Source organism: Taeniopygia guttata, chromosome 20 (assembly GCF_048771995.1).
Source record: "Taeniopygia guttata chromosome 20, bTaeGut7.mat, whole genome shotgun sequence".
NCBI lineage: Eukaryota > Metazoa > Chordata > Aves > Passeriformes > Estrildidae > Taeniopygia > Taeniopygia guttata.
In genome coordinates this window covers 13225519-13248654 of record NC_133045.1, presented here as the reverse complement: position 1 = coordinate 13248654, position 23136 = coordinate 13225519, and the positions used below count along the sequence as shown (strand labels likewise).

Genomic DNA, 23136 nt, shown 5'->3' with positions numbered 1-23136 from the left:
TTCTGCACTTGCCCAGGATTTTTGGATGTCCAGCAGCAGCAGCACATCTGTCACAGGAGAGCAGCTCCGTGATCTCTGTCCCACAGTGGCTCTGATGGATCTGCCAGACAGACACAGTGTCCCTGTGCAGAGCCCAGAGCTGCCACTGACATCTCCTTTCCTGAGACCAGAATTAACTCCTGGGATTTTTATATTATTCAGAAAGAAAATGAGCAAAGTTGTAGTGTGCTCTGCTCAGAGCACTGCCACGCCAAGATCACCTGTCAGAAAACACATAGCTTCTGACCAAGGCCTGGAGCCTCCAAAAATGTCTGAGGGACATTTTGAGTTCCAACACAGTGGCACAGAGCCATTTTAGGAAAATGCAGGGATGAAACCCTTGTGATCACAGCTATGAGGGCACCCTCTGCAAGCTTGCTGACACCAGCTGTGTCTGGTGGTCATGCACTGGAGGAATGGGATGGCATCCAGAGTGTGAAAAACGTCAATCACTTGGTTTTTAAAATTTTAAAAGTTTAATAATAATAAAATGGTTATAAAAATAGTAATACAATTAGAATAATAAAGTTTAGAGTTAGGATAATTACAAGACAATAAAAAGCAAAGAATTACGGATGTCCGGATGCTCTCGGACACTAAGTCACAGAAAGCATGGCTTGTGAACAAAGGAATAACCTTAAAACAATGCACTTGTTGGATATTCATACATCCTTTATGGTTATGCATACATTCTATTTAAAACAAGAAACTCTGTCTGTTGTATGTCATCTGTGTCCTTTAACTCCCATGGCATCTTCGATCCTGAGCAAGGCCTGAAGAAATTAGCTTCTTCTGATAAGAAGCCATAAATTCCTCTCCTTTGGAAGATTTAGGTGTTCCTCAAAGCGAGTATCCATTCCTAAAAAGAAAACTCCCCCCACATACATAGTCTCTATTTTAACATTATGTTGGAACCTAAAACTATATTTAACACACTACTTAAGAGAACTAATACAGCATAAGTTTCTAACATTACACATATAATATTCATTGTAATATTTGCAAAAAGCCAATCATAAAATATGCATTTTTCACACAGAGGGACCTGGACAAGCTTCAGAGGTGGGACTGTGTGAACCTGGTGAAGTTGAGCAAGGCCACATGGAAGATGCTGCACTTGTGACAGGACCCAGGGAACAGCTGGAGCTGTGACAGGACCCAGGGAACAGCTGGAGCTGTGTCAGGGTAAGTTTCAGTTGGGTTTAGGGAAAGGTTCTTCCCCAGAGGGTGCTGGCACTGCCCAGGGAATGGGCACAGCCCTTGGCTGAGAGCTCCAGGATCTCCCAGGGATGCCAGGGTGGGATTGTTGGGCTGTGGATTTCCCCTCTCCACATTTGCAGCATTCCCCCTCACCCTGTCGCTAGGAACAATCCCTCTCGTTTGTTGAGGATTGTTGGGGTGCCCTGTGCAAAGCACAGAGCTGGACTGGATCATCCTTGTGGGTCCAGTCCAACTGTAGCTCTGTGACCACTTATAAGCGCCTGGCGTGACATGATGAGGGGAAATTATTCAAAAAGGAAGAGGGAGGGATTAGGGAGGATGTTAGAGGGATATTATATGGGAATCCTTGGCGGGGAGGCTGTGGCAGAGGGTGCAGAGAGAATGTGCGGCTGCCGCACCGCTGAGGCGCCCGAGGCCCATCCGCGCCTCACGAACCGAACGCTGCGGCTTTAAGGAGGCGGTCGCGGCGTGTGCCCGGCCCGTCACGCCGCTCGGGGGGCCGGGCCGCTGCCGTGTGCCGGCGGTGCCGCCATGTACCGCCTGTGCCGGCTGTCCCGGCTGTCCCCGGTGCCGCTGTCCCCGCTGCTGTCCCCATCGCTGTCCCCGGTGCCGCCGTCCCCGCTCCGCGCCCGGGCCGCGCTCCCGCCGGGGCCGCGCCGCGCCCGCGCCGAGGTACGTGAGGGCAGCGGGGCCGCCTCAGAGCGCCCCGACCGCGGCTCCTCCGCTTCTTGCCGCTGCCTTTGGGTTCTTTGTCACCTCCGTGCCCCCTCTCCCATCCCCTGTGGGAGCAATCAGTCGCGTTTATGGCGGTTTCTGTGGGAGCCGTTTGCACCTGCTGGTGGGACATTGGCGGTGTGAGCTTGCTGCGGGTTAGTGCCCACAGCGTCACTCGCAGCGTGGTTTCTGCTGCCTCGCTGCGAATGTGCCTCGTTTTACATGTGTTTCCGTGCTTTAAATCGCATGAGTGATGCGAATAAAATCGGCTTTTTAGCTGAAATATTGTGGCAGAGTGACATGGAAATAGGCAGCAGCTTTACTTGCTAAGCTGGACATTATTCCGTACATGACTGCCCTGGGTTCTCTAAATAATATCTGTTTTAGTGGTTCTTTTCTAACATTTTGCTTCAATACAATTCCTGGTGTGTGAGCCTGTGAATACAGGGGAATTGGAATGGACTCGGAAGATCAGAACAAGCAGTTTTTCAGTCCTTATGATCCATCCCTAAGACCAAGAGCTCATGAGCCACAAAACAAAAATCTAAAGTTTTAAAACTACAAGAATCAGGATAAGCTGAGCTACACAATTTCCTGTTTCTGTATTTGACTTCCTGTCAAAATGGAATACAAAGTAACAGAAATAATTACAAAAGAGAAAAACAGCAAACAAATATGGGGTTTGGGCGGGTGGTGTGCTTGAGGATTTTAAGACTGTCTTGTATGCTAGTTTACAATCTTAGCAAGTCCAATAATTAGTCAAGAATATGTTTCTACTAATTTATATGCCTTGAAACCAGTGTGGGACAGTGGTGGCAGGCACTTGGTAGCTCTACCTGTCCTGTGGTGGCTGTCACATTGTCACAACTGCTGCTGAGCTCAGCTGGAAGGAGAGGACACCTCTAATCTTTCCTTGCAATTGCTGTCTAATTAGAGACAAATCCTGAGGTTTTTGTGGAAATGTTTTCTTCCTGACAGTATTTCTTCTCTGGCGAGCATGGGGAGTTTCCAAGGGCTGCCAACACAGCTGCCCTCCTTTGATTTCTTTTCAGATTGCTTTGGGATATGGTTTGGTATGAACTTCTTCACTTGAAATGTACCCAAATAAAAATCTACCAATGACTTCTGCTGTGACAAAGATTTTCACTGCAGTTGGGCTCTTGACACCAGCCCTGGCATGTCCCTGAAGTTGTTTTCTACACCGGAGCAACAGAGTTGCTTGTTGCTGTCAGCACTTGAAATTCTTCCTTGATCAGCTCATCCATTTAGGGTGATTGATAGGAGCTTAAACTTTGGATTTCTTCCATTAGGGAGCTGTTGTTAAGTGGTACCAGGGACTTCCAGTGGCACTGGCTGCTTATCCCTGGAACAAAAAGCCCTGCTCCGAGGAGTCACTGGGTAAAGCTGAGCAGGGGGTGGAAGGAAATAGCTCTCACACCTCAGTCTCATGGCTCCAGCAGCTGTGTGGGTGTGCCTTGGCACACATTTGGATCAAATAACCTGGTTTTAATTATGAAACCTGAATTGTGTAAGAATTTACACCAAGATCAGTGCATTCCTTTGACAGGAATAGCTGGGAGAAGGGAGCTTGTCTGGGCTCTGCCACAGCATCCGCTGTGCTGATGTGGAGAAGCAGAAGTGAGTTTCTGTCTTCCCAAATCACTCTGTGTGCAGGACACTTCTTTCATAATTTCAGCTAACTGAAATATGATCTTGTGCTTAATGCTAACAAATACTTTTAATTGTTTTCTTTTTAGGATGCAGCTGAACCCCTCAAAAAGGCAGCCACTGATCCCAGTGCTGAAAACAAGAAACTCGACAAATCCCAGCAGCTAAAACAAGTTTTTAAAGAATATGGTGCTGTAGGGGTTTCCTTCCATGTTGGAATTTCCTTAGTATCTCTGGGAATCTTCTACCTGGCTGTGTCAAGGTGAGGTTTGTACAGCTGTCTGTCACCTGTAGGTAGTAGTAAAAGTAAAATATATTTACCATTGTGTTTATCTCTGACAGGAGACAGGCACTTAAAGCCTATTGAACCTATAGTTACCTCCTGAATTTCGATTATGGATGGGTCCATAAATGTACCTGATCTCCCATCAAGCATGAGACAGGAGAGTTGTACATGGTCATTTGGCAGAGGCTCATCAGCAGGGAAAACAGCACACACAGCACCAACATAACTGACCAGGCAGAAAGTGTACTTGTTTTGCAGATATCTTTTGTTCTTGCTTGGTCTGGAGAGATAGAGCCACGCAAAAGTGCTCTGGGGCTTAGAGATAAAGGTATTTTTCTGGGTGTCGAACACAGTTTGTGCAGTTGAACTGCAGAAAATAACAGCCACTAGAACGGGATTAGAGTGAAAATGTGAGAGAACTGTACAGGAGTCAGGTGGGGAATTGTGTGTGTGGCTTTGTGGGAATGCATCAATTACATGAGGTATTCCAGCTGAGGAGACAGGGGAACGTGTTACTCCAAACATTCCCTACTGCTTATTCCTGACTCCAGTGGGACTATGTGAAAGCCTGATTTCTCCTGTTTACTACATTGTGGCACAGGGTGACAACATTTTTTTTTCCTTCAGGTGTGGTTGAATCCCTGCTGTCTGTATTAATGAATTTGGTGGATTATGCCCATTTGATATCCTCAGCACTTCCTTCACGTGCTGGATTTTAGATAGTTTGTCATTTTGTACGCCTGTATCAGAGCACTAAGCCTGGCAGCACGTACCTCATTTGGTTTCCATTGGGTGATAAATTTCCCCAAGACACAGAACACAGTTTAATGTCAAATTTGGGAAGCTGAAACTCCAACACAAATTCACAGTAACTCTTTAAGAATCACTTTGCAGAGAAACTTCATCTCTAAAGGCTGAGTAGGAGCCGTGACACGTGAAATTTTGTGAACAAAATTCATATTTTATACTTTTAACCTAAAGCAGCGTCTCCTCTTTGCGCAGCGGCGTGGACGTGAATGCCATCCTGCTGAAGCTGGGTTTCAGCGAGGCCTCTCTGCAGTCCAGGATGGCAGCTGGCACCAGCACCTTCGTGCTGGCCTACGCTGTGCACAAGCTCTTCGCCCCCGTGCGCATCAGCATCACCGTGGTGTCCGTGCCCTTCGTGGTGCGCTACTGCCGCAAGGCCGGCTTCTTCAAACCGCCCGCGCCCGGCCCCTGAGCCCTGCCCGCCTCGCTGCTCCGCAGCCACGCAGCTCCTCAGGTGAAAAGTTGCTTTGAAAGGCTTGGCTGGGTTCAGGTCCATCTCATCCCGCGTTTCTTACTCGTTCTTTCAGGTCAGTGGCACTGTGAAAAGCGCTGTCCTTGTCTCCTTTCACTTTTGCCGCTTGTTCGTAGGAAAAACCTGTTCAAATGGGATCTGGTTTGCGCTTCAAGCGGGAATATAAATGCTTGACAATGAGCACAGTTCTGGGTCTTTATAAGCCAGCTTTTGAGCCTTTTTGTTTTTTTCTTTTCAAAACAGAGTCATAGCTTTCATTTATTACTGTGGAGCTGAGAAACTGTGAGATTCTCTTTCCAGCAGAATAAACAATATCTCACTACATGGACAGTTCTCCTGATAAGAGTATGTATTGGAATCTAAAGTGGCAGGTGGGTGTTCCTGTTGTTAGAAGAGGCTTTTATTATAGCCCTTCTTGCAGCACAACACAAGCACTGAACTCGCTTCAGTAGAAGTACCCCTATGATGAATTATTGCTGTTATAATTGGTTTAGTCACACTTGGTGAAGCACTGTTCTGAAATTATGTGTATTGCTTCCATTGTTTGAAAATGTGCTGGCTGGGAGCCAGCCTTACTAAAGTCCTTTTGTTTTTAAATGTCTGTAGACTCAGAAGAAATCCTGAGCCTTCTGAAAGCAGTGAAACCAGAATTACCTATGTGAACATACTCCAAACAGCATCAAGGCAGAGAGAAGCTGGGGGGGCTTTATTATTTTGAGATTTGGCTTTGTACTGGAAACATGTTTTTTATTGTATCTTAAAACTAACCCCCAGCAGCTTTCTGCTCTTGTGGGTGAAACTCAAATCTTTGAGTTTTTGCACCTGAAGTGGAAACATTCCAATTCCCAGCTTCCCAGGAAGAATTCCCGTGCTTTGGGCTGAGACTGCTGAATGTAGCAATGAGGGGGTTTTGCCTTTGCTTATGGGGACAGTGTGGTGTTAGAATGTAGTTACAGATGTGGATGTACACATTCCACTTTCCACTCAGCCTGAAGACTGATCCTAAAACAGGTAAATCAGTGCCACACTGGGGTTAGCCTGAGTTTTGGGCTCAGGCCTGAGCGAGAGCTGGGGCTGTTTGGGACTGCTGGCTGCTCTTTTCTCAATTCTCTTTGTGCTTGCACTTACCCCAAGGTGGCTCTGACAGATCTGATTATACAGAACTCTGCTTTAAGAAATAGTAGGAAAATACCCTGAAATAACTTTTTACTTTTGCTAAAATTTAGTGAATGGAGAGGAGGAAAGGGTGGAGTTTTGATGAGAGTTGGCTGAGGAGGAAAGGAGGAGCAAATAACTTATGAGCAGCTTCTTGCCTCTCTTCAACCAGAACATTAAATTGCACCTTAATTCCTTTCCCCCACAGGAAGGCCCAAGTTTCTTGCGGACCAAGGATAAGAATTCCAAAGTTACTCTGAGGCAGCCTTGTTTACTTTAGTTAGAATAATTTCTGAGAAGGATGTTTTGTCTTAAATGTGATAAAGAAGGAATAGTCAAAGTTTCTATTTCAAAGTCATGAAATCATTCAAATTCAGTAGAAGGCACCAGCACTAGTTTTATTGCTGTAAAGAAACAGCTTCATAGAAGGTGTAGCCAGAATTCTGATTACTTATGTGGTTGTATAAACTACTAGCAATTTGTTTAGATGAAGATTTTTGCAAAGTATATTTTAAATTAATTTGAGAATATATTTTGAATTCTTGAATCCTTGCTTGTAGAAGGATCATGTTTAAAAACTGTTTGTAAAATAGCAAAATCTTATTCTGAAAAGACAATAAATTGCTTTCTCTTAGTTTGCTTTAAAGTGTTTTTCTGGAAAAGGGTTGGCCTTGATTTTGGACCCTTGGACCATTTTAAGGAATGTCTTAATCTGGTGTTGTTGCTGTTACCCAACATAATCTGACAGTACTTCTGAGAGAAAGGGCTGAAAAATGTTATCAGATGGGAGATCTTTGAAGAATTGATTGGAAAAAGGACAGAGCAGGGCAAACTGTCAATAAACCAAGCAGCTTAAGTACACATTTGGTACTTACTTTGCAATTCTAATTCACTGTGGGACAGTGAATGACTGTGTGGTACCAGCTCTTTGAGCTGCCTTTTTGACAGAGGTGGGCATTACATTTTGGGAATTCACCTCTGGGACAGGAGTCCAGCTGTGCTGGTGCTGAGCCAAGCAGTGCCACAAGGAACCTCACCCTGCTGGGTGCAGTGTAACAATTCTTTATTTTACAAATTGAGTGCTCACATTTAAAACTAGAGACAAAACCATTTGCCACATCATTTTTAGAACATTTGAAAAAGGCATTCCCCTCGCTCAGTTTCAGGTTACACCACAGGTAAGGCACCCTGAGCAGCCCAGGGAGGGAGGAGCAGGCATCTCCAGGATATTGCACTGTTCCATAAGCCAGAACAACTTCCTTGTGTTGGAACAACAAACCATTTTCAGCACAAGAGGCTCCAACAGCTTCATACTTGCACCAGCAAACTTGGCTCACATGGAACTGATTTCAAGTACATTAAATATTCCACAAATTGCAGCTAAAAGTCAAATAATTTTATGCTGCAATTCGAGTTTAAGACACCAGCCAACCCAAGGATTTGCATCCCAATTGCCACTAGATTCCAAGACCTGCTTTTCCTTTTGTAAGCATTACAGTAGTCACAGTACAAGGCTCCTCTTGTCCATCCCACAAGTCACCCTCCTAAAACTATGTTTTGGATGGGGCAGCAGCATCACTCTTCCTGCTGGTGGGAATCTTGGTAGAGTTTGCTGTGATCCAGGGATGGAGAAGCACATCCTTCAGGGGCAGGCGATGGAAGGGGTTGTGCTTCAGGAGCCTGGAAATTAAATCCCTTGCACCTTCTGTTACAAATGGAGGAAACTTGAATTCCACCTAAGGAAAAAAAGACATGTAAAATTATGCAAAAGTTCTTTAGCAATAACCAAATGATAGAACCACTCAACCTCCAAGTTACCTTCTGAAAGCTGTGCCAGCCTTGCAGGCTCTGCACTTTCTGCCTATGGAGGTAAAATAATTTAATTGTAACCCTGAACAAGCTTCTCATTGCTTGTGAAAGTATTTGTATATTCTTGGTTTTTTTTTCATTGTTTCAAACTTAAGTTTGCTGAAACCTTTCTAGAACTAAAAGCATGACCCAGCTAATCCAGATAAGCACTGGCACTTACCCTGGAAATAGCTCTGTAGGTTTCTTGATAGGTTTCTGTTTCAAAAGGAGGTTTCCCTACAAGGAACTCGTAGCACAGAACTCCCAGACTCCAAATATCCACCTTTTCATCATGTGTTCTTCCCTCAATCATTTCAGGAGGCAGGTAGTCAAGTGTCCCACAGAGAGTTGTTCTCCTGAAGAACAGTCCGAGTTAATCATTGATTAAGATAATTGGAGGATCTATTTCAAGAGTCAGATAAGAACTAATGCTGGCAATCATCTGTACCTTAGTGCAGTCCACCTGAATGGACTCAGCACCACCAGAACAGCTGGGAAAGAAAAGCCAGCAGGACATTTTCTACTTCTACTGAAAGTATCTCAGTCCCTCAGTCTTAGCTTTCTTCCCCACACGTGCTAGAACAAACCTGTTCCTCCCTTCTCAGGTGCCATTTCCCACTCTTCTCAGAAATAACCAAATTGCCAGTGTAATGTCCAAGTCCAAGAGCAGGTTTGTCATCTCAGGGAGCACAGTAACCCTACACCAGCCTTCCTCTGAAGGTCAGCAAGGTTTGAACTAAAAACCAGGCTAACAACCCTCCTCTGTCACACCAGTTGCCTGTTAGGCCCTTTGTTATAGCAGCATTTTCCCCCAGTATTTCAAGAAGTTCCCACATACCTTCCCTTCCACAACTGTGTGATAAAACTGACACTACAGAAGGATTCCAGTGCACAAGAGTCTGAATTCTCACCTAGAAGATGGAGCATGCACAGACCACCCAAAGTCAGCAATTTTTAACTCTCCATTTGATCCTAGCAGCAAGTTCTCTGGCTTGATGTCTCTGTGGATCACACGCTTGGAGTGACAGTAGGAGAGGGCATCTGCAAGTTCTGTGATGTACTGGGTGCAGAAAGAATAATCTTTAAGATATTGTCACCTGAGTTTATCTGGCTGCAGCACAGCCTTTTGGAGCCATAATTATAATTTTAAAGCAATTATTCCTTAACACTTGAAGCCTGGCAATACAGGCTGTGCCTTGCAATATTAAGCAATTCTGAACATAAATTCCTGCACAGCCCTAACTCTTCCCAATTATTCCCTGCCCAGATGCCAACTAGCAGCTAAGGAATCTCAGTGTCCCCCAGCAGAATACAGAACTTGATCTGAAGAGCTGGCTCTATCTGCAGATATCCCAGATACAGGAATGGAGAGGAAGCTGGAACAACCTACAGTAGCAGTTCTTTGCTCATCGAACTTGCTGAGCCTCTGAAGCTCCCTGTAGACTTCCCCACGAGGTGCGTGCTCCAGGATCAGGTAGACTCTTGTCACATCATGGAAGTAGCCATATAATCTGAGAATGTTGGGGTGCCTGCAAAGAGATTTCAATGTTCTTCTGAACCAGGTGTTTGCCAAAGCCTTCAATTTCCCAATTTCCAACCTTTGGCCTGCTCCCTCCCACTTTCAAGGCAAGCACAGGAATTTCAGCTCATCCGTGTTCCTTCAGCTCACAACACACAAAAACAAAAAAAAAAGAAGAAACCTCATCATAACCAAGGTTACCTTGTTTATTTGGATGCAAACAAAGCAGAGTAAATAGTCACTGAACTTTACCTAAGATGAGACTGTATTTCCACTTCTCTTCGTAGTTGATGCTCTACACCAGCTTCCTCAAGCTGTGTTTTAAAGAGCACTTTCAGTGCAAGAATAAATTTGCTCTGTTTTTCACGTGCCAGGTACACATTCCCAAATTTTCCTTTCCCCAGAGGACGACCAATTTCAAAATCATCAAGGGACCATTGCCTTCTGCAAGAGGAAAGTTAAAAGCTGGATAGTTGTGTTGGATTTGACTCAAATTTTCAGTTTATAACATTCCTGTTCAAGAGATGCTTACTGCTCTAAACTAGATTTTAGTCTTTAAGAAAACACCAAGAGACCAAAGGCGTTGAGTTTTTTCAAAAGGAAGCTGTGAAAACTATTTTCTTTCCTCCTGAAGCTTTGGCAGACACTACACCAACCACACTACTACAAAATGAAGACTGTTTACCAAGCTGGGCTCCTTCAGATACTCCTAACCCAGACACATCACCAGGGCATGGCAAAACAATTTAAAGTTGCCATAAACAAATCCAGTTTCATCCCAAAATAGACTCCAGCCTCCTGCCCAGATGAAGGAGGCTTTGTTTTCAGGAGTACATCTAGTGACTGAGGCAGCAATCAGTGTTCTCCCATGGGAAAAGCCACTCTGCACTTAGCCCAAAGTTTTCTTTAGATTACAGCAAGTCCTTGTGCCTGACAATTATCAGGTCAAAGGCTGCTTTTCCTTGTGGGGTGTCTGCAAAGCGTGGGGGTCACCAGGCTCCACAGCCAAAGGGGCTCCAGTAGGGCTCAGTTATCTAGAATTCAGGCACAAAACTTACTTTTTAGTCTCTTCACTTTTCTTCTTGGTCTCTTCAGTTTTCTGTTTAGAGGTGCTTTCTGCTTCAGGATTTTGTGCTGTGTACAGAGAAGGAAATCAGTTAGTGAACCAGACTCATGGGCACACACACAGGAACAAATCTAACCCCTGTGCATCATCTGAAGCAGTTTTTAGAATCCATTCAATGACATTTTAAGCAAACTAGCATGGCTGACTGCTAGAGAAGAAACAGTGCTGGCAAAATGCAATTTTAAAAGCTTATGGAGCATAAAACTCCATGAATTCTTTCCCCTTCCCCAAACAAAAGCATCCCTGGGCACTTGGAAAACCTGTGAAGTCTGAATGCAAATGACAATAACTCCGAGCTGTCTGCTGAGCACCTACAAGTTTTTAACACCATAATGTCCCTAATTTATCTCTGTTAATTTAGAGGTAAATTCGTAAGGATGGTGCAGTGACACCAGAGGTGAACCACGTGCTGCTCTTCTGTTTGGGGGCACAACCAAGAACTTCCCTGCAGGACTGCCCCTGGATCAGCAGCAGCTTTAGGAGTGTCACAGCTGCAATCACACGAAATCATCCTCAGAATTACCAGGTGCTGCAGCCTGGGGAGGTTTCTCACTGCCCTTGCTTGCAACCTGAGGTCTCACAGCAGCCTGCTGGGGCACTTTGGGTCGGAGCTGCTGCGCTGGTTGGTCGCTGGGTTGTTTTTGGGTGGACAGAACAGGTTTTTGGGGTTGCACAGGGACTCGCTGGGCGAAGTTTGCAGGACACAGAACTCGGGCTGGAGCTCCACTGGTCAGTGAGCGGCTCTGGGCTGAGTGCTGCGACACGGGGACACGTCTGGGGGCATCCCCGATGGGATTGGCGACCTTCAAAGAGAAAGGAGAAGGCGTTAATTGTGCAACAGCACAGCACAACCCTCATGGCCCCATTCAGGATGGCACAGCCACACAGAAGCACTTTAACAGAAACACTACAAATCATGTATTTAGTTGATTAAAAGAAAATTTTGTTTATGCTGTTCCAAAAACTTATTAGGTCTATTTGGCTTTATATAAAATACTGAGAAAGTGCCTGTATTTCTAAATAGAAAAAAATACAATAATAAGGGTGATCTTGAGCACTGCTGCACATGTACAAAGTACTTGCTTTTAAAAACTGTATCTATAATAATTTGATAATACACACTTTCTCTTTAAGGGCTCTTAAATACTTGCAATATAAGGAGGATTTCCCCATTTAATAAGGTACACTAATATTAACAATAATTTTAAAAATCACCTCTGGTCTCTGTTTTCTCTAGGAGAGAGGTACTGAAAGATATATTACTAATTAATATGCGATGGGGAGAAACAAACCCACCAAGTAAAGACGAAAAACCACCACTCCCCGAACCGAGCAGAATTTTAATGGCAAACTCCCACACATCGAGCCCAAGGATGCAGCAGAGGAAATTGCTCAGGAAGAGGAACACAAACTGCGTATTTCACACCTTTACCTTGGCGGCGCGGCCGGGGCAGGCGGCGTGGTTCTCCTTCATGTTCCTGTCCATAGCGCCAGAGCGGGAGCGGCCCAAGCGGCTCTGGCTGAGGGCGAGAGGGAGCCAGCGGGGCTCAGCGAGCGGAGCACAGGAAATGGCGGGTCCCTTATCAATCCCCACAGTTTATCGGCAGAGATCCATCACCGATTCCCCCTGCCCGCCCTCGGGCCCGGCGCTCAGCGCGGAGCCGCCGCCTCAGGGCCGCCGGAGCTGTTTGAATTCAAACCGCCGCGCCTTAAATACCCCTTTAAACCCCCGCCGCCCGCCATTGGCCGCCCTCCCGCGGCCCGCGCACGCTGATTGGCTCTTCCCGCGGGCGGCCCGCTCGCCTATTGGTTACCAGGCGCGCTCCGCCGCGCCGCGAGGGGCGCACGCGCCTCGCCCCTCCACCGGCGTTGTCGCCGTGCGGCGCGTTACGCACTTTGCGTAGCGCCGCGCCGCCCCCCCCACCCCGGCGCGCGCCGCCCGCGCACTTCCCGCCGGGCCGAGCCGCCGCTTCCGCTACGCAAATCGCGTAACGCGCCGCGCTCCCACCTGTGGCCGCCGCCGCCTCCGCTCCGCTCCGCGCCCCGGGAGCGCCGCCAGGTCAGTCCCGCTCCCGCCGGACTCCCCCCCGAATCACCCCCACCCACCCCCGGGCGAGGCCGGGCAGCGGCGCTGCCGCCAGCGCGCGTGGGGCCGAGCGCCAGCGGGGCCATTGTGTGCGTGCCCCCCCCGGACGGGCCGAGCAGGGCCGGAGCCTCCCCGGTGCGGCCCCGGGCAGCGCCACGTGCGGCAGCGCTTCAGGGCGAGCGCCGAGCGCCAAGGCACCGCCCGGCCCGGCCCGAGCGACCCGCGCACCCCTTGGAGGCGGCGGGACAGCGGCAGCGCGGCCGCTCAGCGAACGCGGCCCGCGAGCAGCGCAGCGAGCGCGGCGTGAGGCGCTGCTGCCCCGCGGGTCCCCGCGAGGAAAACTCCGCTCGGGGCTTGTGAAGAACTGCGAGCCGAGGCACTGAAAAGTTCACTGTCTCCGCGGTGCTGAAAACAAGAGCGAAGGAGAGCCTGGTTGTGTGTGTCGGTGTTTACAAGTGGTTCAGGATAGGTAAAAAGAAGATGTCGGGTCGCCGTGTCGCTGCAGCGTGTGACAGACGACAGCTGCCCCGGGGCATGGGGGGCATGGCAGCCCCGCTGCTCGACCCGCGCCCGCTCCGCCTGCCCTTCCTCGAGGCTGACGTGAGTAGCACTCGGGGCGGGGACGGTTTGCGCCGGGGCCGGGGCCGGGCCCGCCCGCAGCGCTGCTGGGCAGCCGCGCCAGCCGCTTCATTCCCAGCCCGTTCACGTCGCCGTGTTTGGGATCCGGGCGCTGGCGGAAGCGGCGCTCCGGAGCTTTGCGGCTGCGACACAAAAGAAGCCCCGGGCTCACCCCCCGCGCCCGCCGGGGGCCGGGCCCGCGCCGCTCCCCCGCCCCGAGAGCGGCTCCGCGGCCTTCCCCGCGCCCCGCTGGCCCCGGAAGGGGAACGGGGGATGGACCCTCGGCGGCCCCGGAAGGGAGGGATGGGGAGGGAGAATGGGCAGCGGGACCCCCGGGATCCCTGAAAGGGAGAATGGGCAGCGGGACCCCCGGAATGGGCTGAGTGGAGAGACTGGAAGGGGAGAAATGGGGAGAGGGATCCTCCAGGACCCCCGGGAGGGGGAACAGGGAGAAAGACCCCGGGATCCCCCGGGGGGGAGTGGGGGTTGGGGATCGGGACCTCCGGAGCGCGATTGGGACCTCCGGAGAGGGATTGGGGATCGGGACCCCCGAAACGCGATATGGAAGCGGGATCGGGACCCCCGAAACGGAGTCGGGGCTCCGGGGACCCCCGTAGCAGGATCGGGACCCCCGGAGCGGGATCGGGGATGGGAACCCCAAAGCGGGATCGGGACCCCCGAGCGGGATCGGGACTCCCAAGAAGGATCAGGGACCGGGACCCCCGGAGCGGGATCGGGACCCCCGGAGCGGGATGGGGGATGGGAACCCCAAAGCGGGATCGGGACCCCAAAGCGGGATCGGGACCCCGGAGCGGGATCGGGGATGAGGACCCCAAGGCGGGATCGGGACCCCCGAGCGGGATCGGGGATGCGAACCCCAAAGCGGGATCGGGGATGGGACCCCCGAGCGGGATCGGGGATGGGAACCCCAAAGCGGGATCGGGACCCCGGAGCGGGATGGGGGATAGGAACCCCAAGGCGGGATCGGGCCCCCCCGAGCGGGATTGGGGATGGGAACCCCAAAGCGGGATCGGGCCCCCCGGAGCGGGACCGGAACCCCCAGAACGGGACCGGGGGTCTGTCCCCCCGCCCCGGGGGGGTCCCTCGGCCGTGCCGCGGGGGGTGTGGCGCTGCCGTGACGCCGCCCCGTTGTGCCGTTCCCCCCCCCCAAGAGCCGCCTCCCATCGATGTGCGGGCGCTCGATGCAGCAGCCTTCGCGGAGGAGCGTCCTGCGGGCCCGGCCGCCCCCGCCGCTGCCGCCGCCGCCGCTCGATGCGCTCCGCGCGCCCGCCGCCATCTTAGGGGCAGAGCGCGGGCGGCAGAAGGAAGGCTCGGTACGTACCGGCACCGCCCGCACCGCGGCCCCGGCACCGCCCCGCGCGGGCTGCGGGCCGCCGGCAGGGCGGGGAGGGCGCGGGGCGGGCGGCGGGGCCGGCGCGGGGCTGTCGTGCGCGCTCCGTGCATCCATCCATCCATCCATCCTCGGCAGCCCGGGCCCGCCGGCAGCACCGGCCGGCGCGCTCGGATCGTGCTGCCGGCTCCGCTGCCGCTCAGCGAGTGCGGGCGGTCTGCGGCCGAGCTTTGCAGGCACACAGAAAGCCAGCGCAACAGGTTTTTCCTCCCCTTTTCCTTCCCTTTCCCCCTTTTTCATCCCTGTTACCTCCCCCTTTTCCTCCCGTTTGCCTCCTCTTTCTCCCCTGTCTTCCTCCCCTTTCCCAAGTCTTTTCCTCCCCTTTCTCAAGTCTTTTCCTTCCCTTTTCTTTCCTTTTCTCCCGTCTTTTCCTTCCTTTTCTCCCTTCTTTTCCGTCCCTTTCTCCTGTCTTTTCCGTCCCTTTCTCCTGTCTTTTCCGTCCCTTTCTCCTGTCTTTCCCTTCCCTTTCTCCCACCTTTTCTTCCCCCTTTCCTCTCATTTCTCTCCCTTTTTCCTCCTCTTTCCCCCCTACTTTCCTCTCCCCATCTTCCTTCCCTTTCTCCCACCTTTTCTTCCCCCTTTCCTCTTATTTCTCTCCCTTTTTCCTCCTCTTTCCCCCCCTACTTTCCTCTCCCCATCTCTGCTTTTCACCAAAACCACAGCAATATTTGGTGCCTGCCCTGAGATTTGTTCCAAGGTTCTGGTGGTTTCGTGCAACTCTCTTGTATGTGATTTCTGTTCTTCGTTCCAGGCCCCCCCAAGGCAGTCCCTGCTCACAATGTATAGGACAAAAGTCAGTTTGAAAGATCGTCAGCAACTTTACAAACTGATAATTAGTCAGCTGCTCTATGATGGATACATCAACATTGCCAATGGCTTGATAAATGAGATCAAACCACAGTCTGTGTGTGCACCCTCTGAACAACTGCTGCACTTAATTAAGTTAGGTAAGCTGGAATCAAAAGCTGACATAAAAGTCTAGTTTCTAATTCCCCAGCGAAGTAAGAGGTTGGTGTCCCTGGAAAGACACCTCTGATGCAAAGGTGGTGTCTGGTAATAGCACAGCACTTGTACATTTGGGTACAGCCTTTGCCTCTGTGGGGTTATGAAGGGCATTCCTGTTTGATTAACAGCAAACCAGATCCCTGAGTGTTGCCCAGATCTGTTTGAACTCCTCTAAGGACACTCGGGGTTCTGGGTGAGTGGCAACACCCCAGTGAATGGGATCACTGAGCCCCCAGATCTGAAGGAAAATCTCAGCCTTATAGTTCTGCTGACTTGAGAAAGAAATAATTCCTGTCTGGTTGTTCCTGGCAGTGTTGGAGAGGGAGCAAGTCCTTCCCTTGGCAATCCTTGCTGGCTTTTATAGATCAGTCCCCAGGAAACAGCTGCACACTCTGGGGTCTCAGCAGGGCTGTCACCTGTTCTCTCCCTGTACTTCCCTCTGGAAGTGCCACAGTGTGGGGAGAACAGGGAAAACCCCTGAGCTGCTCTTGGAACAAGCTGACCAAGTCCTGGAAGGAGCTCTGGCCATGACACCATGTGTAACTCAACTGGTTCTGCTGCCTGAACTAGCTGAGTTCTGAGGGTATAAGTCTGTGAAGCTTTGTGTCTGTTTGAAGTGCAAATTCTAAACTTGAAATGAGCAGATGAAAGCAGCAAAAAGATCACCACTGGGCTGAAAACTCTTACGTCTGCTCTGTTGCCACCTCTAGGCTGAACTCTAGTCTGTAACTGGATCTTGAAAATAAAGATAAAAGTCTGGGAAGTGGGCTTGAAGACCAGCAAGTTTTTTCTCTTGCAGTGCTGGGACAGTATGGCTTCAGAGCAAATAAATAGGAAAAGAATCAGTTAATACTTTTGGTTTTTTACTTTAAAACTCATGTAATAGTATTGGAGCTTATTGCTCCTCTGTGAAAAGCCGACCAGAGGCCTGTGCATGGTCAGTGACTGATTTCCCAGTCCTCACTGGGGGTATTCCCAGAGCTCCTGAGGATCTGAGCCTGCTCCGGTGCAGCCCATCTCCCTCACTGCTGCCCAGTGCTGTGTGACCCACCCTGCTGTGCCAGCTCAGCTCTCCCCCAGGACTGCCTTTCCCAAACCTTCCCTGGAGCCGTGGCAGGCTGAGGGGAGGGCTGCCAGCCCTGAGTGCCACCCTGCTGTCCCCAGGCATGGAGAACGACGACAGCGCTGTGCAGTACGCCATCGGCCGCTCGGACACGGTGGCGCCGGGCACCGGCATCGACCTGGAGTTCGACGCCGACGTGCAGACCATGTCCCCCGAGGCCTCCGAGTACGAGACCTGCTACGTCACCTCCCACAAGGGGCCCTGCCGCGTGGCCACCTACAGCAGGGACGGGCAGCTGATCGCCACCGGCTCGGCCGACGCCTCCATCAAAATCCTGGACACCGAGAGGATGCTGGCCAAGAGCGCCATGCCCATCGAGGTAAGGGATTGTGACCACGCTGGGAATTGTGTTCATGCCATGCCCATCGAGGTAAGGGATTGTAACACTCTGGGAATCCTGTCTATGCCATGCCCATTGGGATAATGGATTGTAACACTCTGGGAATTGTGTTCATGCCATGCCCATTGGGATAATGAATTGTAACTACTCTGGGAATTGTGTTCATACCATGCCCATTGGGATACTGAATTGTAACACTCTGGGAATTGTGTTCATGCCATGCCCATTGGGATAATGAATTGTAACACTCTGGGAATCGTGTTCATGCCATGCCCATTGGGATAATGAATTGTAACACTCTGGGAATTGTGTTCATGCCATGCCCATTGGGATAATGAATTGTAACACTCTGGGAATTGTGTTCATGCCATGCCTATTGGGATAATAGGCCTGGGAATCTGGGGATTCTGTCCATGCCATGCCCATCAAGGTAAGGGGTTGTAACCATGCTGGGAATCCTGTCCATGCCATGCCCATTGGGATAATGGATTGTAATCCCTTTTGGTACCTGTCCATTCCATGCCCATTAGGATAATGAATTTTAATCACTCTGGAAATATCCTCTCCATGCCATTCCCATTGGGATATTGGATTGTAACCACTCTGGGAGTTCTCTCCATGTCATATCTGTGCCTTGTGGCCGCCTCAAGTGGGTTGTACTAAATACCTGTCTCAACATATTGCCTACTCCAGCTGCTCATAAAGTCCCTTAGAAGGAGGAAGAGCCAGGGCAAGGACACTGGTGTCACCCTTGGCAGCAGGGAGAGAGCTGAGCCAGAAGTGGCTTCTTCTGGGTGCTGATCATGGCTGAGCACAGTTCATGCTAAACCCATGGGGCCTCTGCAGCCCCCATGGCCGCCTGTGTTTTCACTGGTTATTTCAGAACTGTTTTACACATTGATGTGCTTTATCTTTCTCCAAGGCAGTTACCAGGTGGCAGTGAAAAGTGGGATTTTTTTGCACAGAGCACACGCCAAGTTCTCAGCAGAGAGCTGCAGTTTTGGTGCAGCTTCTCTCGATTCTTCCAGCAGTCAGTGTTTTGCTTTGGGCTGTTTATGAAGGTGGTGTTTTCTTGCTACTGAAGTAGTTTGTCCTTGAGCCAAGTTGTTTTGACCTTCATAAAAACACAGGGATCTTATTTGTTGACCTACAAAGAGCCTTCAGATAACCAAGGGAACAGATTGTGTGTCTGGTTGTGTTAGAGAGAAGCTGCAGTTCAGCCACTCTGGCAAGCCTAAAACCTACTTTTCCTGTCAAAAACCTGCTTTATTTTCCAAGAGCAGCAACATGTTGAATGTTGTTTGTAGGTCATGATGAATGAGACAGCACAGCAGAACATGGAGAACCACCCTGTGATCCGGACTCTGTACGATCACGTGGATGAAGTGACGTGTTTAGCTTTCCACCCAACAGAACAGATCCTGGCATCTGGCTCAAGGGACTACACACTTAAATTGTTTGATTATTCAAAACCTTCTGCCAAAAGAGCCTTCAAATACATCCAGGTGAGATACTGCTCAGGGCAGCCAAAGCTCAGATGTCTTGAGTGCTGAGGTGGTGTGAGCTGAGCTGTGCCTCAGGAGGGTGAGGAGCACACAGGTACATTTGCAGACATTACAGAGATTGTGTCTTAATTCTGTGCATCACAGACACTTGTAGTTAAGTCTAGAACCTGTCAGCTTTTTATTCATTAGACCAACTCTAATCTGAATTAATTTGGAAGTAAATTCTGTTATCTTTGATTTGGAGGAGCATTTTGGATTAGCTGGTGGGCTTGGGGGGGTGTGATATCCTAAAATAAGGGGGCACTGCTGGGTGATCTAGGACAAGAACTAGAGTATGGCCACAGGCAGCCTATCATTTCAATCCCACAGGAAACATTTTCTATTTGCTGATAATAATAATAATATGGAAACATCTTCCATATGCTGATAATAATAATATGGAAACATCTTCCATATGCTGATAATTCCAGTAGGTTTTTAGCACGTTACCACCACCAGCACCGACCCTTCCAGTTCAGCTTTTTTCCTTCCTCACCCCGCCATGTGTTTTGACTCCAACAGGAAGCAGAGATGTTACGTTCCATTTCTTTCCACCCTTCTGGAGATTTCATCCTGGTGGGGACCCAGCACCCAACCCTTCGTTTGTACGACATCAACACCTTCCAGTGCTTCGTGTCCTGCAACCCCCAGGACCAGCACACCGACGCCATCTGCTCCGTCAACTACAACGCCAGCGCCAACATGTACGTGACAGGCAGCAAGGATGGCTGCATCAAACTCTGGGATGGCGTCTCCAACCGCTGCATCACCACCTTTGAGAAGGCACACGATGGAGCTGAAGTGTGTTCTGCTATTTTTTCCAAAAATTCCAAGTATATCTTGTCCAGTGGGAAAGACTCTGTGGCTAAGCTTTGGGAGATATCCACTGGTCGGACGCTGGTGAAATACACAGGTATGTGACACCTTCTTTTCCAGGTGCTGAGCCATGGCAGGGCTGGAAATGCTGTCAGAAAATAAGAATTCCTAAAGGCAATGGAGAAACTGCTGCTTTGAGGATAAATTGCCCAGAATTTTTGGAAACATTTCCATTAGACCAATTCCAGAAGAGAAGCTGTGATTGTAAACATATTTTAGTCTGAGTAGATTTTGGAGAATTTTCTGACATCATTACTCGCTTCATTGTTCTGGAGGGAAATTATCTCTGAGGGAAAGTAAGAAGAAACACTGAAGCTACTTTAGGGCAGTGGATTTAAGCATTAACTCTGTGGCTCTATAGCAGTACTCTGAAATGTACCTGCAGCTGCTTTGTTCCCTTTTTTGTGTATTTTTTTTTCCCAAGGATGCAGTTATATGCAAGGTAGTCATCCTTGGAGCATGCTGACAGTGCCATGCTTGGATCTCAGCAACAATTAGGGAATAATGAAGGCTGTGGAAGTTTTGCATGTGACAATAGCTGTGTGTGAGGCTTTGGGATCAGGCACTGATGTGCTTAAGCAGTAGCAGCACAGAAGATGCTGGGAATAGTGTGTGTCAGGTTTTGGGGTCTGTAGGTCCCTTTGTGCAGTCCGGCTCTCCTGCTGCCGGCCAGCAGGGAGCAGCAGCTTCCCGGGAAACGCGGGCAGGATCCCGGGAGCATCCGTGCAGTGCCCTGGCTCTGTGGGAAACACATCCTACCTGAAGGTATGGCCAGGGAGCTCATACAGCATGTGCTGTGTGAGAAATACTCTGAAAAGTCCTCAGGGATCAGCAGACTCTGTGCCTCCTCTCTGTGTTCTTTCTCCTTGCTCGCAGCTGAAAGCCTCTTGCAAAAATATCAGGCAGAAATACTCTTAGGTAAAGGATTGGACATGGCACAGCTGGAATAGGTATTCCTTCTGTCCCCTGAGGAATTTTAGAATATATATATATGGACAGCAGGAGGAATTTCCCCATGGAAGGGGTGGACAGGCCTCGGCAGGGGCTGCCCAGGGAGGTTTGGAGGTGTCCAAGGGACACCTAGAGGTGGCACTCAGTGCTCTGGGCTGGTGACAAGGTGGGGATGGGGCAGAGGCTGGACTCAAATCTTTCTGGTCCCGTGATTCAGCTGCAAAGGAATATTTGTTACTGCACCACCTGTTGCTTGTGGAAAATCGATAGAAAATTGCTAGTAACAGAAAATGATTCCTAGCTATGAAAACTTGTAAAAGTCCCAATTCTGCTGCCTGTGTTTAGGTGCAGGTCTGAGTGGGCGCCAGGTGCACAGGACTCAGGCTGTGTTCAACCACACAGAGGATTACGTGCTGCTGCCAGACGAAAGGACCATCAGCCTGTGCTGCTGGGACTCCCGGACTGCGGAGCGCAGGAACCTCCTGTCCCTGGGCCACAACAGCATCGTGCGCTGCATCGTGCACTCCCCCACCAACCCCGGCTTCATGACCTGCAGCGACGACTACAGGGCCAGGTTCTGGTACAGGAGGTCCACCACAGACTGAGGGGAGCTCTCCAGCAGCAATTCCAGCTCCTTCCCCCTGTGTGATGGTGCTGCTGCCTCCGGGGATGCCGTGCTGGGCCCCTTTGGATTCTGTCAGACGTGGCAGGAATGTAACAAATATTGAGACTCTTCACCCCACACTAATTTTTTTTATTAGTGTGCGTGGTTTAATTTTTGTAAGTCATCTCTAATTGTACTGAAGGGAGGGGGTGGAGAATAAAATGGTCCTGGCAGAAAGGGCTAAGCTTGTTCCCCCTGCCTGTGAATCACACACAAGGTAATGGGACTGTGTCCTCTCAGAAGGAGCCAGTTCTGCTCTGTGTCGTGTCTGTGCAATCCCACTGAACTCTGCTAGAGAATAGATCACACAAAGAGCAGCAGAACTTGGTGTAGAAACTTCAACGAAGCCTTAAGCTGCCTTCAGCCACAATTCATTGTTTGTAAAGCTCTGGTTTGTATCTTTCAGTCTGGGGTTTTGGTGAATTCTTTTTTGTGGTTTTTGTTTATTGGCCAAGTAGGCCTTCGGTTCTCAGTTGTGCCATAACAATTCAGACAGGATTTTTAATTGTTTAGATGAATTCAAGAAATGGTGTTCTAGTTCTTGTGTTAAAGTCAGACTTCATCTCATCCTCTTTTGAATTTATCTTAACAAGTGGGACCTCAAAACGAATTCCTAATAATTTTAAGGAATATCCGCATTGCAATTAAAATGTGACAGTGCTGCTGCAGGTGAAAACAAGAATAATTTTGCCTTAGAGACCTTTAATATCCTCTCAAAGAAAGAAACTTCTGCATCTGAACTTTTGTATGTGTACCTCAGAAATGTCACTGAGAAATCTTCATCTGTGTCTGTTACACAGCACTTGAATTACATTCTTTTTTAATTAGTCACAAACCCAGTGCCCATCGTTGAAAAACTGTGCTTACAACTTCTCTGAGTTGGAAGATTCACTACTTATTCTCCCAGAGATCTGCCTGAGCAGAGTCTTAAACTTGTTTTTTGAGGCCTCCTCGTGCAGAGCTCTTGGGCATCACAGCTGGGAGGTTCCTTTGGTCAGAGCTCAGCACTTGCCTTTGTGAGGGTTTTTAATGTGAGGTGGTTCTTGCTGCTGGATTAATTTCCATTACACTGAGGAATTGTCAAGGGCTGGTGAGGGTACAACTTTATCTGTATTTAAATAAAGATTGCCTTTTAAAAAGCTCTTTGATACATAAAGAAGGAATTGTATTTATTTTCTGTATAACAAAGGAGAAATGGTCAAATATGGGAGGCTGGGGCTTGGGGACTTTGGAATGATGCATTTGATGTGTTCCACCTGAATCAGGTACAATTACATACTCAAAATGTGGAATGTGGGAGATTTTTATTTAAATAATGAAATTAATTTTTTTATTGAAAAGCTCCCTCTATGCAAAAACATTTCTGAGGCTTAATCCTCATTGTTCCTCCTCTGCCTCTGAGTTTGTGACCCTTCAGAAGCAGTGGTGCTGAGGGATAGTGGTGCTGGTGGCCTTTTTGGTGGAGAAACAAGAAGGAGCAGAGCTGGGGGCAGGGAAAAGGGAAGTCCTGACACAGTCACTGAGGCGTGATGTGGGATGGGTGACAGCCGTGGCTTTTTTATTTTTGGAGTGCCACCTTTTTTTGTTTTTTTAATTCTGCTGAAGCACCTGTCTGTAATTCATGCACTTGTTGGTGTTTGGAATCTGCTTTTAAACCCTGTTT

General features: G+C 49.3%; 3 protein-coding genes across 4 annotated transcripts; 2 read left to right on the top strand and 1 right to left on the bottom strand.

Annotated features, from left to right (window-relative positions):
* Positions 1-1727: 1727 nt before the first annotated feature.
* On the top strand, positions 1728-6996 carry FAM210B (family with sequence similarity 210 member B). Its single transcript, XM_032751961.3, has 3 exons — positions 1728-1932; positions 3732-3904; positions 4931-6996. Exons 1-3 carry the CDS (start codon positions 1792-1794, stop codon positions 5145-5147), a joined length of 531 nt encoding a protein of 176 aa, XP_032607852.2. The 5' UTR covers positions 1728-1791; the 3' UTR covers positions 5148-6996.
* A 412-nt stretch (positions 6997-7408) lies between these two features.
* On the bottom strand, positions 7409-12541 carry AURKA (aurora kinase A). Of its 2 annotated transcripts, none has more exons than XM_030288445.4 (8): positions 12288-12541; positions 11379-11658; positions 10788-10863; positions 9982-10173; positions 9601-9739; positions 9122-9270; positions 8392-8566; positions 7409-8098 (listed from the first exon to the last, which is right to left on the bottom strand). In XM_030288445.4, the coding sequence occupies exons 1-8, from the start codon at positions 12339-12341 to the stop codon at positions 7913-7915; spliced, it is 1251 nt and encodes a 416-aa protein (XP_030144305.1). In that variant the 5' UTR covers positions 12342-12541; the 3' UTR covers positions 7409-7912. The 2 variants fall into 2 exon arrangements, with proteins under 2 accessions (XP_030144305.1, XP_030144304.1); XM_030288444.4 differs by having other exon boundaries at positions 7744-8098; positions 12282-12477.
* A 682-nt stretch (positions 12542-13223) lies between these two features.
* CSTF1 (cleavage stimulation factor subunit 1) lies at positions 13224-22615 on the top strand. Its single transcript, XM_030288443.4, has 7 exons — positions 13224-13541; positions 14732-14893; positions 15722-15917; positions 17140-17417; positions 18746-18943; positions 19505-19895; positions 21155-22615. The coding sequence occupies exons 1-7, from the start codon at positions 13422-13424 to the stop codon at positions 21412-21414; spliced, it is 1605 nt and encodes a 534-aa protein (XP_030144303.1). The 5' UTR covers positions 13224-13421; the 3' UTR covers positions 21415-22615.
* Positions 22616-23136: the final 521 nt, after the last annotated feature.